The sequence below is a fragment of the Thamnophis elegans genome, chromosome 12, assembly GCF_009769535.1.
Source record: "Thamnophis elegans isolate rThaEle1 chromosome 12, rThaEle1.pri, whole genome shotgun sequence".
NCBI classification, from domain to species: domain Eukaryota; kingdom Metazoa; phylum Chordata; class Lepidosauria; order Squamata; family Colubridae; genus Thamnophis; species Thamnophis elegans.
This window is the reverse complement of record NC_045552.1, coordinates 3,936,654-3,956,497: the sequence shown is the minus strand read 5'-3', so window position 1 is coordinate 3,956,497 and position 19,844 is coordinate 3,936,654. Positions and strand designations below refer to the sequence as shown.

The window sequence follows — 19,844 nt, the reverse complement described above, 5'->3', positions numbered from 1 at the left end:
CTTCCCGAGCCGAAGCCCCGAATGGCGCCCCAAGTTCCCCTCCGTATGTAAAGTGACCAATGAAAAACGCAGCCCGGAGCCACCAATCATCCGAGAGGAACCAGATTTATTCCGCAACCTGCCCAATCGAGACGAGGCTTGGCGGCGCGTGACGTCCCGCCAGCCAGCCAATGGGAATCCCTCTTTGAGGAAGGAAGCGGCGGGACCTCGGCGGAGGCCTAAACTCCATGAGGGCTTGCATGGTCCCGGGGAAGGGGCGCGGCTTTGACGGATAGCCGGCCAATAGCGACCAGGTTAGGCTGGGCGAGGGCGGGGCCCAGAGCCTCGCGGGCCAATGGCAGCGGCGGAGGGGCGGGGCCCCGGAGCAAGCGTGTTCGGGTGTCTCCCGGCTCCAGCCCTCGTTGCCGCTGCTCCCGCCGCCGCGTGAGTGGGGGAACCCGGGGAGAAGGGTCCGCGCGGGCGGGAGAGGGCCCGGTCTGGCCGGGGAAGAAAGGCCTGCCCTCGGGGAAGCGGAGGAGGCCGGGCAGGGGCCGGAGGGGGGTCAGCACCTGGCGGCCTTAGAGCGGGATCCGGCCCGGAGATGGGCTCTTTTTTGGCCCAGCGAGCGGGGAATCCCCTGCCCGGCCCAGGCGGAGGTTCCTCTTCCCCGCCGTCCCTTGCGCAACCCCTGGCGGGAAGCTTTTGGAATGAATAGGGTGGGATGCTTCCTTTGGCCCAGAGGCTCTGAGTGGAGCTACGAGGGGTGCTGAAGCGGTCAAGATCCCTGCAGGGCAAGGGAGGAAGCCTCGGTCCATCAGAATAGAAGAGGGCTGGAAGGGACCTCGGAGGTCTTCTAGTCTGACCCCCCTGCACAAGCAGGAGACCCTCCAATATTTCAATCAATCAGAGTAGAGCTGGAAGGGACCTTGGAGGTCTTCTAGTCCAGCCTTCTGCTCAGGCAAGTCAGCAGGAGACCTTACAGCATTTCAATCAATCAATCAGAGTAGAGCTGGAAGGGACTTTGGAGGTCTTCTAGTCCAGCCCCCTGCTCAGGCAAATGAGCAGGGACCCTACAGCATTTCAATCAATCAGAGTAGAGCTGGAAGGGACTTTGGAGGTCTTCTATACTAAACCTCTGCTCAAACAGGAGACCCTAGATAACCAATCAGAATAAAGCTGGAAGGGACCTTGGAGGTCTTCTAGTCCAGCCCCCTGCTGAAGCAGGAGACCTTAGATCACATCAATCAATCAAAGTAAAGCTGGAAGGGACCTTGGAGGTCTTCTAGTCCAGCCTTCTGCTCAGGCAAGTCAGCAGGAGACCTTACAGCATTTCAATCAATCAATCAGAGTAGAGCTGGAAGGGACTTTGGAGGTCTTCTATACTAAACCTCTGCTCAAACAGGAGACCCTAGATAACCAATCAGAATAAAGCTGGAAGGGACCTTGGAGGTCTTCTAGTCCAGCCCCCTGCTCAAGCAGGAGACCTTAGATCACATCAATCAATCAAAGTAAAGCTGGAAGGGACCTTGGAGGTCTTCTAGTCCAGCCTTCTGCTCAGGCAAGTGAGCAGGAGACCCTACAGCATTTCAGTCAATCAGAGTAGAGCTGGAGGAGACCTTGGAGGTCTTCTAGACCAACCCTCTGCTCAAACAGGAGACCCTAGATAACCAATCAATCAGAATAAAGCTGGAAGGGACCTTGGAGGTCTTCTAGTCCAGCCCCCTGCTCAAGCAGGAGACCTTAGATCATATCAACCAATCAATCAGAATAAAGCTGGAAGGGACCTTGGAGGTCTTCTAGTCCAGCCCCCTGCTCAAGCAGGAGACCTTAGATTATATCAACCAATCAATCAGAGTAAAGCTGGAAGGGACCTTGGAGGTCTTCTAGTCCAGCCCCCTGTTCAAGTAGAAGACCCTAGACCAGATCAATCAATCAGAATAAAGCTGGAAGGGACCTTGGAGGTCTTCTAGTCCAGCCCCCTGCTCAAGCAGGAGCCCCTAGACCATTCCAGACAAGTGGCTGTCCAGTCTCTTCTTAAAAGCCTCCAGTGATGGAGCAACAAACTTACATTGTTATGAATTTGAGATCCTTCATGCCAGAAATTGCTTTTGGTTCCTTCCATCTTTGTTTCCAGGTAAATATCGGTGGGAGGTTGAGTGCAGAGAGATATCAATTAAACCAAAAGTGCTTGGGACTCTGTGAAAAGGCTGCAAGATTTCTGACTGGCAGCAGAACTGAAATTAAGGGCAAAACCCACATTGGGAGCCTATTCACGATTTCCAGAATAACAGAGTTGGAGGGGGGACCTTGGAGGTCTGCTAATCCAGGCCCCCTGCTCAAGCAGGAGACCCTATAACCATTGCAGACAAACGTTCGTCCAATCTCTTCTCTAAAAACTTCCCATGTTGGAGTATTTAAAATATCTGGAGGCAAGTTGTTCCACTGATTGATTTATTCTAACTGTCGGGAAATTTCTCCTTCATTCCGGGTTGCTTCTCTCCTTGATTAGTTTCTATCCATTGTTGTCCTGGCCTTCTGCTGCTTTGGAAAGTATGATACCATATGATAGGAAAGACGAGAAGGATAAAAATAATACTGCATGGTTAAATATGCTTAAGACGTAAAACAGGGTGGGAATTACCTGTTCAGCAGAGTGATGGCATGGGTGGTGGTGGGGGAAACTGACCCTGTGTCTAGAGGTTCCACCACAAAACCGCGGTAGACTAAAGCGCGCTCGACGAAAACATCACGCTGTGAGCGGTAAAGTTAAAATTAACGCGAAAACCTTACCCTAACCCCCCCAAACCTAACCCTAAACCTACCCCTAAACCTAACCCTTAACCTAAACCTAACCCTAAACCTAACGCTAACCCTAAACCTAACCCTTAACCTAAACCTAACCCTAAACCTAACGCTAACCCTAAACCTAACCCTAACGCTTAACGTAAACCTAAACCTAAACCTAAACCTAACCCTTAACCTAACGCTAAACCTAAACCTAACGCTAACCCTAAACCTAACCCTAACGCTTAACGTAATCCTAACCCTAAACCTAACCCTTAACCTAACGCTAAACCTAACCCTAACCCTAACCCTAACCCTAACGCTTAACGTAACCCTAAACCTAACCCTAAACTTAACCCTAAACCTAACCCTTAACCTAACGCTAAACCTAACGCTAACCCTAAACCTAACCCTAACGCTTAACGTAACCCTAACCCTAAACCTAACCCTTAACCTAACGCTAAACCTAACCCTAACCCTAACCCTAACGCTTAACGTAACCCTAAACCTAACCCTAAACTTAACCCTAAACCTAACCCTTAACCTAACCCTTAACCTAACGCTAAACCTAACGCTAACCCTAAACCTAACCCTAACGCTTAACGTAACCCTAACCCTAAACCTAACCCTTAACCTAACGCTAAACATAACCCTAACCCTAACCCTAACCCTAACGCTTAACGTAACCCTAAACCTAACCCTAAACTTAACCCTAAACCTAACCCTTAACCTAACGCTAAACCTAACGCTAACCCTAAACCTAACCTTAACGCTTAACGTAACCCTAAACCTAACCCTTAACCTAACGCTAAACCTAACGCTAACCCTAAACCTAACCCTAACGCTTAACGTAACCCTAAACCTAAACCTAACCCTTAACCTAACCCTAAACCTAACGCTAACCCTAAACCTAACCCTAACGCTTAATGTAACCCCAAACCTAACCCTAAACCTAACCCTTAACCTAACCCTAAACATAACCCTAAACCTAACCCTTAACCTAACACTAAACCTAACGCTAACCCTAAACCTAACCCTAATGCTTAACGTAACCCTAACCCTTAACCTAAACCTAACCCTTACCTTTACGTGAATCGGCTTGCTTTAAAAGCGCTTTTTAAAGCGCCCTTTTTTCTCCGCGGTCGTATTTGTCGCGCTGCTGATGACGTCAGGTACGGGCTTTAATCGGGCGCGCTTTAGTGGACCGCGGTTTTGTCGTGCCACGGTGTCTAGATGTTTTGGCATGCAATGCCCTGTGGTAGCATCCCAACAGGAGGAGTTGTTGAGACACTTTATGTCTAGGATGTGAGAGGTCTTCTGTATGTCGAGATAATCCTCAACTTGTGACCACAGTACAGCGCAAAACATTTGCTGCTCAGTGAAACATTTGTTAAGTGAATTTGGCCCCATTTTATGACCTTTCCTGCCACAGTTGTTAAGTGAATCGCTTTAGTAACCAGTTGTTAAGTGAATCTGGCTTCCCCACCGACTTTGCTCGTCCGAAGGTGGCAAAAGTTGATTGCATGGCACAGGGACACTGCAACCGTCATAAATATGAGTCAGTTGCCAAGTATCTGAATTTTGATCGTTGCACCACGGGGAGGCTGCAACAGTGGTGGGATTCGACATTTGTTTTACTACCAGCTCGGTGGGCGTGGCACAGTGGGCGTGGCAGGGGAAGGATACTGCAAAATCCCCATTTCCTCCTGATCAGCTGGGGGACTCGGGAGGCAGAGAATAGAAGGGGGCGCAGCCAGCCACAGGTGGTATTTGCCGGTTCTCCAAACTACTCAAAATTTCCGCTACCGTTTCTCCAGAACTGGCCAGAATCTGCTGAATACCACCTCTGCCACCGACACGTTTTAAAGCTCTAGTGGATCTCTTTGACGTAGTAGTGTTTCGATGTTTTGAGGGGCTGCCCCCAAAGAAGAGGGAGTCAAGCTATTCTCCAAAGCCCCTGAAGGCAGGACAAGAAGCAACAGATGGAAACTAATCAAGGAGAGAAGCAACCTAGGACAGGGATGTGACTGGCAGCCCGTGGGCCGGATGTATCACGTGCAGGCCACGCCCACCCCAGTTGGCTGGGGAATTCTGGGAGTTGAAGTCCACAGGACTTAAAGTCCCGAAGGTTGAGAAACACTGTGGTATAGGATCTCCTGCTTGAGCAAGGGGCTGGACTAGAAGACCTCCAAGGTCCTTTCCAGCTCTTGTTATTCTGTAAATCACGACTTGGCTCCCAGTTTGATTTTTGCCCTTTGTTCCAGTTCTAGTGAGGAATTTTCACAGAGTCCACACACTTTGATTAATTGTTATCACTCTGCACCCACGGACACACACACGCCTATATTTACCCAGAGACAAACATGAAGGAACCAGTGGCACCTGTGCCATGAAGGACCTCAAACTCATAATTTAGATGGACCACCGGGGCCACCGTTTCTCCTGAACGTACAGTATATAAGGCACCTGGCGTCCTTGATGGGCTGACGCAAAATTGAGAATAGCGTGGCCTCCTTCCTTGTGGTGTTTTAGACAGAGGGGACGGTTGCAATCTGCTCTGCATACGAGAGTAAAGAAAGAGACTCCCTTGACAGGCTTCCTGTTCACCAGCCAGGCTTTGCTCCATGGTTTTGCGTGAAGTGTGTTCGCCGAAAAGGACGGCACTGGAGACTCTCATTGGGGAAGGCAATGGGCCCTTCTGAAGGCATAAACTAGGGGTGTCAAACACAAGGCCCGGGGGTTGGATCTGACGTGTGGGGTGCTTGGATCTGGCCTGGGGGTGGCACCTTGGAAACAGTGAAGGACCAGCCTGTGGTGCCATATTCACTGGCAGACGGTTGCAGGAGGTTGTTGCAGCTAAAAACGGAGCTCGGGAGCCTGTTTTCGCTGGCAGCGCACGCGAGCCACCACAGGCGCCCCCGACACATGTGGCATTGAGCTGACCAGGCCTACCCCAGCCCCCCTCCCCCGGTTGAACACAACCCTGATGCGGCCCTCAATGAAATCGAGTTCGACATCCCTGGCCTAAACTCCCCTGCCATGTAATAAGCAGCTTTTTCTTTCTACTCTCTAGTTTACACCATGGGCAACGTCCTGGCTGCCAGCTCTCCGGCACCCCCTCCTACAGTGTCGGGGCCAGGCTCAGGCTTAGTATCGGTACCGCCGGGTTTCACCATGCCTCCCGTCACCGGACTTATTCCCCCCGTGCAAGATCGCAGCGCAGAAGAAAAATGCGACCAGCTCCCTAACCCCGGCACTTTTGAGGAATGCCATCGGAAATGCAAAGGTAAATCGCATTTGTGTGTCGTGCGGTGCGACTGCTGCATCAGCCGCAACCTTAGCGTGCTTTATCCAGAGGCATGGACCTCTATGAGCCGTGGTGGCGCGGTGGTTAGAGTGTAGTACTGCAGGCTACTTCTGCCGGCTGCCTGCAATTTGACAGTGCAAATCTCTCCAGGCTCACAGGTTGATTCAGCCTTCCCTCCTTCCGAGGTGGGTCAAAGTTTGTTAGGGGCAAGATGTTGACTCTGCAAACCGCATAGAGAGGGCTGTAAAAGCACTGTATAAAGCGGTAAAAAGGTAAAGATTCCCCTTGCAAGTATGTGCTAGTCGTTCCCAACTCTAGGGGGCGGTGCTCATCCCCGTTTCAAAACCGAAGAGCCAGCACTGTCCGAAGACGTCTCCGTGGTCATGTGGCCGGCATGACTCAAAGCCGAAGGCGCACGGAACGCCGTTCCCTTCCCACCAAAGGGGGTCCCTATTTTTCTACTTGCACTTTTTACCTGCTTTCGAATTGGCAGAAGCTGGGACTAGTCACAGGAGCTCACTCCGTTACGCGGCGCTGGGGATTCGAACCGCCGAACTGCCAACCTTTCTGATCGACAAGCTCAACATCTTAGCCCAGTGTTTCTCAACCTTGGCAACTTGAAGATGTCTGGACTTCAACTCCCAGAATTCCCCAGCCAGCGAATGCTGGCTGGGGAATTCTGGGAGTTGAAGTCCAGACATCTTCAAGTTGCCAAGGTTGAGAAACACTGTCTTAGCCATTCAGCCACCACCTCCTTATAAGGGATTTTGTAAAAACGCACGTGCCTACTATAAGCCCTACCGCACAAAATAAGCCCTACTTAAGAGCCTGCGCAGCTGGTCGTGCGCCCCTTCCATCCGACTGCTCACAGTGCCTTGGCCATGAGGCAAGGCAGGGGGGAGTGGAGCTGCCCTACTTGTCCCGCACTGGCTTACCTTAGGGCCCCCCACAGCCAGGCCATCCGCACCCCAACACCTGCCTCGTGGCTGCAGCCCTAGTGCATATTTTGGGGCCCAAAAGAACATAAGACCCAGTCTTTGTTTTCGGGGAAACACGGGTCGTGTAGACATTTTGACAATTAGTTTCCACCCATCCTTTCTTTTCACAAGTTTTGGTATTGGACCTGGGTACTTGAGAGGCCGCCTGCTGCCAATTACCTCCCAAAGACCCATTAGATCCCACAGATTAGGCCTCCTCCGGATTCCATCTACCGGCCAATGTCGATTGGCAACCACCCGGAGGAGGGCCTTCTCTGTGGCTGCTCCGGCCCTCTGGAACGAACTCCCCGCGGAGATTCGGACCCTCACCTCCCTTCAGGCTTTCCGTAAAGCCGTTAAAACCTGGCTGTTCCGGCAGGCCTGGGGTTGACGAGTTCCCTTCCCCACTCGAATTGTGTGACTGTTGATCGTTTTTAAATTTTCTCTGTATTCTGTTTTGTTGTGTTTGCCTTGTCTGTACTACCCCCCCTTCCCTGGGTTTGTTCGCCGCCCTGAGTCCCTCCGGGAATAGGGTGGCATATAAATGAAATAAACCTTATAACCTTAACTGGCCACACCCGATTTTGCAGAAGGACAGAGCTCAGCGGGAGAAAAGCCGCCACTGACCTCCATCTCTCTCTCTCCGTTCCTTCTTTCCTTCCTTTGCAGAATTGTTTCCTATTCAAATGGAGGGGGTGAAGTTAACGGTAAACAAAGGCCTCAGCAATCACTTTCAGGTAAGAGTGTGACTGTGTGACAAAGCGGTGAGAGAGTGGGTGACCTGTAGCCCTCCAGGCGTTCAGTTCTGCACCCCAGCGGCTCGGCAGAGGTTGCAAGATCCGGAGGGGCTCCCAGTTGCCCGGAGGAAGGATTAAATCCTTTCTCTGTTTGCATTCCGCTTTTGGACGGTCTTGCTTTTCCTTAAAATGGGTCGGCCTGCGATCAACCATCCCTCGTAAACTCGACCGAAACGCAGCATTCTTTTTTTTTTTGAGAATTGTTTTTAATTGTTTTAGTTAAATAAAAACACACACACAAAAAGAATCATCTTTCGTTGCATCTTGTAGAAAGCATATCGATTGGTTACAAATATATTCCGTGTGTTTCTTCCACAATCCTTACGTATACTTCATTCAAATCGAATTGTACATTTTAAGTCAAGAAAGAAAAAAATTATGCATTTTACTATCCCTGAACCACAGTTCTCATTTGGTTAGCATTATTTAAACATGTTTTTTATCTAGAATCAATTATATTTAAAGACACAACCACCTGCTGGCATTCGTTTGCAGTTTCGATAGATCTCCAATAACATTATATCTTTATGACATATTCTGAAACAAATTCAGTTAAGTAAGATATCTAAGCATTTCCCCCACCCATCCATAACACACCTGTATGTATCATTAAATACTATCCATTAATTTCTTTGTTATTATTGTAGTTGACTAAAAGTTATTTACTGTTTACCTCTCCTCTCCACAGGCCCACACAGTATTATATCTTTATAGACATCTTTAAACAATGATTTATTAATAAGATTTATAGGACTCTTTCCTCAATCCCAAATTAATTAATTACATGCTAAGAAAATAAACATTAAAAAACGCAGGATCCTTAAGTGTCGGCAAAACTGCCCCTTAAGGTTCCTTCTCCTTAACATTTCCGTCTAGGCCCCATGATGGGGAACTCATGACACACGTGTGTCACAGGTGGCAACCGAAGCCCTCTCTGCAGGCCCGTCAGCCATCATGCCAGCCCAGCTCCACCACGTGTACACCTCCCGCCATCTGGTTTTCGGGTCTCTGTCACGCGTGTGCCCCGTTTTGAGCCTGTGAGGCCTCCTGCGCCAACCTGGAAGCCGAAAAGGGGGGGAGCGCATGTGCAGGAGAGACACTCACATGCACGAGGGGGCAGAGTGCATGGGCAGGGAGCGCTCCCATTGCATTTTGGGGGTTTGCATGCACGCGTGAAAGAGAGCTCGGCACCCAAAAGGTTGGTGAAGGCCTTCAATTCATTCATCAGCCAATAATATTTGTTCCATGAATGGCCGGCAAAATTATTTAAAAGAACAAAAACAAGAGTGAAGGAAGCGAATGCAATGATATATCATCAACCGGTTCTTCCTTTCCTTCCTTCTTTCATTGCAAGTTGGTATATTATTTTTAAGACCCTACACCATTTCAATCAACCGGAATAGAGCTGGAAGGGGCCTTAGAGGTCTTCTAGTCCAACCCTCTGCTCGAGCAGGAGACCCTACGCCATTTCAATCAACCGGAATAGAGCTGGAAGGGACCTTAGAGGTTTTCTGGATGGACGATAGGCTTTGTAGTCCAACTCCGGAGGGCCACGCCTTCCCCATTTCTCCTTTCAGGGCACCACATTTACACTGCACAAGGAGGAAATAATGTGCCAGTGGGTTCCTGTGCACGCTTAACTGGAAAAACCAATGGGTTTAGGGTGGCTTTATTCACAAGTGAGTATTGGCACGTGGCCAGTGAGTTCAAAACAGAGGTGACGGGTTTCGGTCTCCGGTGGTTTCCCCCCCAATTTTAATTTCTTTGACACTTCCCCGCTTTTTTTCGGAAACAAACTCACGAAGGAACCGGCGAGCTCTGATGTAGACACGGCTGCCTCTCTGCGCTGACTCCGCTGTGAGCAAATCGTATGTTCCCCCCCCCCCCCCGCAGCGAGTTTGTCCAGAGTCCTCCACGCCGTTCCATTGGGGCGCATCCGCTTTTATTACATAAGGACGCTTCTTGTTTCAAGGATCTTGGGGTGTGATCGCCTGGTGGTGCTTTTTCCTCGCCTCGGCTAATTGTCTGCTGCCGAGACTACTCCTCCTCCTCCTCCTAGGTGTCCAGTTTTCTAACCGGAAGATCCCATTGTTTCTTTCTTCAGGTTAATCACACGGTGGCCCTCAGCACAGTCGGGGATTCCAATTATCACTTCGGGGCGACGTATGTCGGGACGAAACAGCTGAGCCCCACAGAGGTAGGTTTACATTAACTCTGAATCAGGATGCGACTTGTGCTACTTTGAGGCCTATTGAGTATCTTAGATGCCTATTTTCCCTCCCATTTCCCCCCGTGACCCGTCAAAACCGCGTTCCACAAAAGCGCGATCGACGAAATCGCGTATGTGACGTCATCACAACGCGACGAAAAAGATCGAAAAATTGAAATAAAAATTAAATTACAGCAAGCCGATTCACATAAAGGTAAGCGTTAGGTTAAGGGTTAGGGTTAGGGTTAGATTAAGGGTTCGGTTTAGGTTTAGAGCGTTAGCGTTACGTTTAGCGTTAGGTTAAGGGTTAGCGTTAGGTTTTGCGTTAGGTTAAGGGTTAGGTTTAGGGTTAGGTTTAGGGTTAGCGTTAGGTTTTTCGTTAGGTTAAGGGTTAGGGTTAGGTTTAGGGTTAGGTTTAGGGTTAGGTTTGGGGGGGTTAGGGGAAGGTTTTTGCTTTATTTTTACATTTTTCGATCTTTTTCGTCGCGCTGTGATGACGTCACATACGCGCTTTTGGCGACCGCGATTTTGTTGTCCGCGGTTTTGTGGTGTTACCATTTCCCCCCACCCAGTCTGAACCGTTCAGAGATCTGCATACGTGGAACTGATATGGGTAGATTGCAGGGGTGACACCGAAATATAATTTTATCAAATTTTTAATCTATATATATCTTCAATTATCGTATTCTATCTCAACTTCATTTTAGGCTGCATTTTATTCCAATCCCATTTTTAAATAGTATCTTATTCCAAGTTCCGTTTTAAATCGTATCTTATTCCATTTATAGGTTTTAGGTTTATAGGTTTTATTTGCATTTGTAGGCCGCCCTTTTCCCTGAGGGGACTCAGGGCGGCTCACAGAAAACCAGGGAAAGGGGAAATACAACATTGAGACAACAACACATAATAAAATAATGAGCAACATGCATACAACATTCGGGCGGGGTAGAAATCCTTATCCCCAGGCCTGACGGGCGAGCCAGTTCTTCAAGGCAGTGCGGAAGGCCTGGACGGTGGAGAGGGTACGAATCTCCACGGGGAGCTCGTTCCAAAGGGTCGGGGCTACTGCTGAGAAGGCCCTCCTCCTTGTGGTTGCCAGCCGACACTGGCTGGCCGATGGAATGCGGAGGAGGCCTAATCTATGGGATCTTATAGGTCGTAGGGAGGTAATTGGCAGAAGGCGGTCTCTCAAGTATCCAGATCCACTGCCATGTAGGGCTTTATGGGTGATCAATAGCACCTTGAAGCGCATCCGGAGATCGACAGGTAGCCAGCGCAACTCGCGGAGGATAGGTGTAATGCGGGTGAATCGGGGTGCACCCGCAATCACTCGCGCGGCTGCGTTCTGTACTAGCTGAAGTCGCCGGACGCTCCTCAAGGGCAGCCCCATGTAGAGCACGTTGCAGTATTCCAGCCTAGAGGTCACAAGGGCCCGAGTGACTGTTGTGAGGGCCTCCCGGTTCAGGTAGGGTCGCAACTGGCGCACCAGGCGTACCTGGGCGAATGCATTATTTATAATGTTTATTTGAAATGGCTTTTATCAAATGTTAGTAATTATAATTTGTTTCCGGGATTTTGCACTTTGATTACCCCAAGGGCTAATCGATAAAGACTCAATGTCAATTTCAGCTTTCAAGTATTCCTCAACCTGGGTCATGCTAAGATATTGTGGATTTCAACTCCCAGCCAGCATGGCTGGCTGGCTGGCTGGCTGGCCGGGGAATTCTGGGAGTTGAAGTCCACACATCGTAAAGTGGCCACAATTAAGAAACGCTGCTAAGAAGCCGGCTAGGTTGTTAGGAGCAGAAGAAAGAATGTAGAAAAGATGTGGAGACTCTAGAAAGAGTGCAGAGAAGAGCATCAAGGATGATTAGGGGACTGGAGACTAAAACATATGAAGAACGGTTGCAGGAACTGGGTATGTCTAGTTTAATGGAAAGAAGGACTAAGGGAGACATGATAGCAGTCTTCCAATATCTCAGGGGTTGCCCCAAAGAAGAGGGAGTCAAGCTATTCTCCAAGGCACCTGAGGGTAGAACAAGAAGCAATGGGTGGAAACTAATCAAGGAGAGAAGCAACTTAGGAGAGTTGACGAGAAATTTCCTGAGAGTTAGAACAATTAATCAGTGGAACAGAAGTTGCCTCCAGAAGTTGTGAATGCCCCAACACTGGAAGTCTTTAAGAAGATGTTGGATAGCCATTTGTCTGGAATGGTATAGGGTTTCCTGCCTAGGCAGGGGGTTGGACTAGAAGACCTCCAAGGCCCCTTCCAACTCTGCTATTGTATTGTGTTGTATTAAAGAACCTTGGCAGATCCTGCACTGAGCAGGCAGTTGAGCTAGATGATCTCTTGAGTTCCCTTCTAACTTTCTGTAAAACTTTAGGCTCTCTGTCATATTGTGTAGTAATCTTCCTCTTTGGAATTCAAAAGTAAAATATAATTGGTAATATACAGGTGCTTATGGAAGAGGTTCAATATGTCAGAGAGATGATCATTTTCCAATATACAGGAAGTCCTTGACTTACTATCGCTCATTTAGAGCCCGTTTGAAGTTAACCACGGCACTGAAAAAAGTGACTTGTGACATTTTTCACACTTACGACCATTGCCGCCTCCCCGTGGCCACGTGATCAAATTCAGATGCGTGGCAACTGACTTGTCTTTATGACGCTTGCGTTGTCTCGGGGAGGGGGGGAGGTTTCACTTGATCTCCTTTTACGACCTCCTGACAAGACAAGCCATGGGGGAAGCCCGATTCGCTTAGCGGCCGTGCACACTACCTTAACACCTGCAGCGATTCGCTTAACGGTTGTGGCGAGGAAAAAAATCTCCCGAGTGGAGCAAAGCTCACTTGACCCAAAGCCTCGCTTAGCAACAGAAATTTGGGGCTCCGTTGTAAGTCCAGGACCCCCTATACTTATTTTTCAGTGCCCATTGTAACCTTGAGCGGACGGTCGTAAGCGGAGAACTAGCTAGCGATGCTTTAGACCCTTTCCCAGAGAAACGTGGGTTGTAATTGATTTGCTTGCCAATTCTAGTCCTTGAGGACTAGAAGACTGCCAAGGTCTCTCCCAAACTCGGTTGTTCAAACATGCCGCTTGTTTCTCTCAGGCCTTCCCGGTGCTGGTGGGTGACATGGACAACAGCGGCAGCCTTAATGCACAGATTATCCACCAGCTCACAAATAAAGTTCGGTCGAAGGTGGCTTTCCAGGTAGGTATCATCTGGGCCCACACCGATCCCCCTTTCCCCGTAAAATTCAGCCACAACGATCGTTTCTTCCCAACATGCTGACTTAACATGAATCCCTCCCTTCTAAGCCACGCCGGCTGTTTACCAGGATTGTGTATTGCGTTGCGCCGTAGACAGTGGCACCTTCCGAAACACCTGCGGGAACCGTACTCTACGTTCCTAGGTGTGTCCAATGGTTTCTTGCAAGGCATCTAATTAGCACCCCCTGCTGGTCAATTTTTGAATATCTCTCAAATTTTGAACCTTCTCCTGCTTCCTGCTCCTCCTCTCCATAAACCCCACTCCCTTCTAGCACTGATGACGTTACCTGGTTGGGTCCCGAAAGGTCTCTTAAGAAAACAAGCCAGCTCAGAGAGCACCAAGGACCCCACAGTCCTCCTCCTCCTCCTGTGCCTCTGCCTTCTCCTCCTGCTTCCTGTTCCTCCTTTTCCCTCCACAAACCCCATTCCTTTCCAGCACTGATGATGTTACCTAGTTTGGTAATGAAACGTCTCTGCAAGAAAATAAGCTCAGAGAGCACCAAGGATCCCATAGTCGTCGTCATCCTCCTCCTCCTCCTCCTCCTCCTCCTCCTCCTCCTGTGTCTCTGCCTCCCCCTCCGGCTTCCTGTTCCTCCTCTCCATAAACCCCACTCCCTTCCAGCACTGATGACGTTACCTGGTTGGGTCCCGAAACGTCTCTTAAGAAAAGAAGCAAGCTCAGAGAGCACCAAGGACCCCATAGTCCTCCTCCTCCTCCTCCTGTGTCTGCCTCCCCCTCCTGCTTCCTGTTCCTCCCCTCCATAAACCCCACTCCCTTCTAGCACTGATGATGTTACCTAGTTTGGTAATGAAACGTCTGCAAGAAAATAAGCTCAGAGAGAACCAAGGACCCCATAGTCCTCCTCCTCCTCCTGCTGTATTTCTGCCTCCCCCTCCTGCTGTGCCTCTGCCTCCCCCTCCTGCTTCCTGCTCCTCACTCCCTTCTAGCACTGATGACGTTACCTGGTTGGGTCCCGAAACGTCTCTTAAGAAAACAAGCCAGCTCAGAGAGCGCCAAGGACCCCACAGTTCAACCCTGAGCTCCACGTGTTCTTTCCTGTCACTCTTCAAATGCAGACCAGTCTTCTTTGCTCACCCTCTCCAGACGCAGCAAGCCAAGTTTGTCAACTGGCAGGTGGACAGCGAATACCGAGGTACAGATTTCACCACTGCTGTCACGCTAGGGAATCCCGATGTTTTAGTAGGCTCAGGTGAGCAGATTGCATCCTCCGATTCCTTTTCTTGCTATCCGTTCTGACCCGGGCTTCCCCAAAAAGCAGGAGGCAGATTCCTGGTCCCGAAAAAAAACCCTCTTTTTATTAAACGAAGGTGAATTCCTCCCATTCCCATTCAGCAAACAGTGTTTCAAAGGAATATTTATGACCACAGACCTTATCTAGCTGGAAAGCTGCCATGGGAATATTTTCCAAAGGAGGTGCTTTTGCAAGGCAAGGCTGGGCACAGAGTCTCGGAGATTCACGGACAGATCTTCACACTCCTGAAAGGAATCTGACGACAGAACAAATTCCTGCAAAATAGCAATAGCAATAGCAGTTAGACTTAGATACCGCTTCATAGGGCTTTCAGCCCTCTCTAAGCGGTTTACAGAGTCAGCATATTGCCCCCAACAACAATCCGGGTCCTCATTTTACCCACCTCGGAAGGATGGAAGGCTGAGTCAACCTTGAGCCGGTGAGATTTGAACAGCTGAACTGCAGAACTGCAGTCAGCTGAAGTAGCCTACAGTGCTGCATTTAACCACTGCGCCACCTTGGCTCTAAAAGCCCCCTCCTCTTTCGCTTCTCTTTTATGTCCTATGGGAGGGGTCATTCACGTTCCACCTGTGATTTTACTCCCAAGTCGACCCCTGTTCTTTAGCTGTTCCCTTCGTCTGGCAGCTCTGCACATGCGCACACTGGGAACAGGCTCCAGCTGTTCTTCTGCCTCACTGATGTCTGACTCCGAAGGCAGCTGATAACTGTCAGACGGCCTTGGCCCCATCTCTGCGTCCGACACAGAGCCCTCATCCGAGCCTTCCCCAGACTCCAGGACTGGCCCATCTTCCTCCCCAACCTCCTCACTGTCCGACTCTGCTGCCAGCTCCTTCCTGCTTGGGCTGACCCTTGATTCAGCCCCTGACCTCTTCTGACAGCAGGGGTCTTTCCTGGGGGGTCAAGAAAGCCCAACCCCCGCCATGGTGTTGAACAGCCCCTCCTCCTCTTCCACAGGAATCCTAGTGGCACATTACCTGCAGAGCATCACGCCGTGCCTGGCGCTGGGCGGAGAGCTGGTATACCATCGACGAGCAGGGGAAGAAGGGACCGTCATGTCTTTCGCTGGAAAGTACACAGGTACCAACGACAATTTTTTTTGGAGGGGGTGGGTGTTGCGTGACGCCAGCCATTTTTGGACTTTGGGGGCGCAGGTCAGCCTGGGTATGTCTGTGGTTTAGTGGGAAAGTGGAACTTGGCAGCTGGATTTATGCCTCCCAAGAGGGAAGATCTAGAAGAGGGGTCTCCAATCTCGGCAACTTTTAAGACTTGTGGGCTTCCACTCCCAGAGCTGGCTGAGGAATTCTGACTAGTCCACAAGTATTAAAAGTTGCCAGCGTTGGATCTAGAAAAACTCGCCTCTGCCAACTTCCCACGGGACAATTCAAGTCTTTGTATTTTTCGGAGTATAAGATGCACCTTTCCCCCCACCAAAAAAAAGAGGGTGAAAATCTAGGTGCCTCTTACACTGAATTCAGCATTTTTGGCCTCCCAAAACCCCTCCCCTTTGCAAAAATGGCCGTGCACAGACTTTAGGAGGCTTCCAGAGTGCTCCCCGGGGCTGGGGAGGGCAGAACCAGGCGCATTCTATAAGCCTCCTAAAGGCTACGCATGGCCTTTTTTCGACAAAAAACGGGCCCGTTTTCACGAAAACTGGGCTGTTTTTGGGAGGTCTGCAGAGTGGGAAAACTTTTTTTAAAAGGCCTCTTCAAAATCTTGGTGCATCTTATACTCTGAAAAATACAGTAATTTTTCATTCTCTGAACTTTTATTTTTGGTGGCCACGTTTTCCGTCGAAATTATTGTACCTCTTGTTACAGGTAGCCCTTGGCTTAACACAGTGGTTCCCAAACTTGGCAACTTTAAGACTCGTGGACTTCAACTCCCAGAATTCTCCAGCCAGCTCTATATCTATCTATCTATCTATCTATCTATCTATCTATCTATCGATCGATCGATCGATCTATCTATCTATCTATCTATCTATCTATCTATCTATCTATCTATCGATCTATCATCTATCTATCTATCTATCATCTATCTATCTATCTAATCTATCTATCTATCTAATCTATCTATCTGTCTATCATCTATTTATCATCTATCTATCTATCTTATCTAATCTATCTATCTATCTATCTATTCTATCTATCTATCTATCTATCTATCTATCTATCTATCATCTATCTATCTATCTATCATCTATCTATCTATCTATCTCTATCTATATCTATCTATCTATGTAACATCTATCTATCATCTATCTATCTATCATCTATCTATCTATCTATCTCTATCATCTATCTATCTATCTATCTAATCTATCTATCTATCTATCTATCTATCTATCTATCTATCTAATCTATCTATCTATCATCTATCTATCTATCTATCTCTATCTCTATCTATCTATCTATCTATCTATCTATCTATCTATCTATCTATCTATCTATCTATCTAATCACTATTCTCCAGCTCTGCTGGCTGGAGAATTCTGGGAGTTGAAGTCCACGAGTCTTAAAGTTGCCAAGTTTGGGAACCACTGGCTTAACAAGTCGGGGTCCCTCTTGTGTTCGTAAATCGAGGATTGTCTTATAGTGGTGACGTCACTCAGTCTTGGGCAGGGTCCTACATGAGGATTTCATGCAGATCTTGGCCCTCCAAGTAAGACCTTCTCCCGTCTTCCACAGCGCCCAATTGGATCGCGACGCTGACAGTAGGACAGGCCGGAGCGCACGCCACGTATTACCACAAAGCCAGCGACCAGGTGAGCGGCTTTCAGGAGACGATGCGTGGAAGAAGGGGGAAGCTCCCCCCCCCTCTTTAAAAAGCTGCTGCATCTTTCTCCCCTCCCCTGGGGGATCGCTGAATTGAACCATCCGGGGATAAGATGCAGCTTGTTTTTAAAAAAGCTGCAGTCAAATCCCTCATAGTTTGAAGGGATTTGGGGAGAAGGGGAAGGGCTGCAGAGTGGGGGGGGGGGCAGGCGCCACTGACCTGGCTCTCCTATCGTCTCTCTGGTCCGGCTCTCCAGTTGCAGGTGGGGGTGGAATTCGAAGCCAGCACCCGCATGCAAGACACCAGCGCGACCTTCGGGTACCAGCTGGATCTCCCCAAAGCCAACCTCCTTTTCAAAGGTATGGAACTGTTTGTGTGTGTGTGTGTCTTCAGTGAAATGAATCAAAACGATGGCTTGACTTACGACTGTTAGTTTAGTGGCCTTTCCAAGTTACGACCGCCCTAGCAAAAGGGAGTTTTACAATCCGGTCCTCGCACTTAGGACTTGACGCAGTTCAGACGATCAAAATCTGGACAGCTGTACCATGATCAGGCTGGGCAATTGAGAGAGGGGAGACCCTTAAAAAAACCTCCCCTACCCAATTTATCTATCTGTCCATCCACCCATCTCTCTCTAGCTATCCATCTATCTATCTCTGTCTCTCTATCTTGTCTATCTCTCTGTTCATTCATCTATCCATTTATCTCTTTCTGTTTATCCATCTCTGTCTCTGTCCCCTATCGATCTGACTATCAATTTATGAATCCATCATCTCTGTCTGTCTGTCTATCTCTCTCTCTCTCTCTCTCTATCTATCTATCTATCTATCTATCTATCTATCTATCTATCTATCTATCACTATCTATCTATCTTCTCTATCTATCACTATCTATCTTCTATATCTATCATATCTATCTATCTACTGCATCTATCTATCTATCTATCTATCTATCTATCTATCTTCTATATCATATCTATATCTATCTACTGTATCTCTCTCTAGCTATCTATCTACTATATCTATCTATATCTATCTATCTATCTATCTATCTATCTATCTATCTATCTTCTATATCTATCTACTGTATCTATCTCTATCAATCTATATATCTATCTACTGTATCTCTATATCTATCTACTGCATCTATCTATCTATCTATCTATCTATCTATCTATCTATCTATCTATCTATCTATGTCTGTCCATTGATCTCTTTCTATCTTTTCCATCTCTGTCTGCCTCTTACCTATCCATTTATGCATCCATCCACCCATCTCTGTCTCCCTGTCCATCCATCCACCTTATTTATCCACCCATCTATCTGTTTCTCCATTTTTCCATCTATCTCTCTCAGTCTCCCTGTCTATCCATTGATCTCTATCTTTATCCATCTCTGTCTCCTATCTATCCAACTACCCATTTATGCATCCATCCATCCATCCATCCATCCATCCCTGTCTGTCTGTCTATCCATCCATCTATTTATCCACCCATCCATCTATCTATCTCTATTTTTCCATCTATCCATCTGCCTCTCTCAGTCTGTCTGTCTATCCATTGATCTCTCTCTGTCCATCTCTGTCTGCCTGTTTGTCTCTACCTCCTGCCTTTATTATATTATATGCATTTATTACAGTTATTTATTGTAATTATCACTCCTTTGTTTACACATTCCTCCCCCCCTCCCCCAATCTTTTTTTTTTTTTACTCCAATTCCTTTCCGTCCTCCAGGCTCCATCGACAGCAACTGGATTGTGGGGGCCGCCTTGGAGAAAAAGTTGATCCCGTTGCCCCTAACGCTGGCCATGGGCGCCTTCCTCAACCACCGCAAGAACAAATTCCAGTGCGGCTTTGGCCTGACCATCGGTTAAACTGCCCTTCCTCCTTCCTCCTCCTCCTCCTCCTCCTCCTCCTCACCACCTTCAGTGCAGTTCATGGCCCCCTTTCCCTCCCGCCTGCATCCTTGCCTGGCTGGAGGCAGCCCTTGGTGGGGAAGGGAGCTCATCTGGGGACGGAGAGCAGGAAGGAGGCCTCCGACCCACAAGGGGAGGATGGAAGTTTTCAGAGAATTGCGGGGCGGGGGGAGGGAAAGTGAAGGGGCTTTGGGCCAAAATACCGTTCACAAGATCCGCGGGGTGGGGGCAACGCATGGCTGTCTCCTGCCACCAGGGGGAGCTCTAGCCTCGGGAATCGTCCTTTCCCAGGGATGAGGATGCCAGAGGTCTGAGGCTAAGGGGAGCTTAGCCGCCCCCCCTCTCCCACCCACCCCCCTATTTCCCCTCCATTTCCCCCCCTCCCTCCCTCCAGGAAAGAGACAGCCAACTATGACGGTTTTCCAAAGAGAAAAATCCATAGGACCTGCGTTTTTTTTTAAAAAAAAAACTTCCCACTCTACAGAACTTCCCCTTGCTTTGCTCTATTGGGGATATATAGATGTTTTCGTAGATTTTCACGGGTGTAGCTTACGC

General features: G+C 48.6%; 1 protein-coding gene across 1 annotated transcript; it reads left to right on the top strand.

Moving 5' to 3' along the window:
- The first annotated feature begins 336 nt into the window (after nucleotides 1-336).
- TOMM40 (translocase of outer mitochondrial membrane 40) lies at nucleotides 337-19,342 on the top strand. Its single transcript, XM_032228463.1, has 10 exons — nucleotides 337-423; nucleotides 5,837-6,049; nucleotides 7,717-7,784; nucleotides 9,949-10,041; nucleotides 13,166-13,267; nucleotides 14,432-14,537; nucleotides 15,555-15,677; nucleotides 17,288-17,364; nucleotides 17,632-17,734; nucleotides 19,108-19,342. The coding sequence occupies exons 2-10, from the start codon at nucleotides 5,845-5,847 to the stop codon at nucleotides 19,245-19,247; spliced, it is 1,017 nt and encodes a 338-aa protein (XP_032084354.1). The 5' UTR covers nucleotides 337-423; nucleotides 5,837-5,844; the 3' UTR covers nucleotides 19,248-19,342.
- The last annotated feature ends 502 nt before the right edge of the window (nucleotides 19,343-19,844 follow it).

Bases quoted from the DNA above. Each gene is read 5' to 3' on its own strand.
- TOMM40 (XM_032228463.1), top strand. From the start codon at position 5,845: ATGGGCAACGTCCTGGCTGCCAGCTCTCCGGCACCCCCTCCTACAGTG. The intron at 13,268-14,431 runs GTAGGTATCATC...CACCCTCTCCAG, and splicing joins GGTCGAAGGTGGCTTTCCAG to ACGCAGCAAGCCAAGTTTGT. The intron at 15,678-17,287 runs GTACCAACGACA...CGTCTTCCACAG, and splicing joins TTTCGCTGGAAAGTACACAG to CGCCCAATTGGATCGCGACG.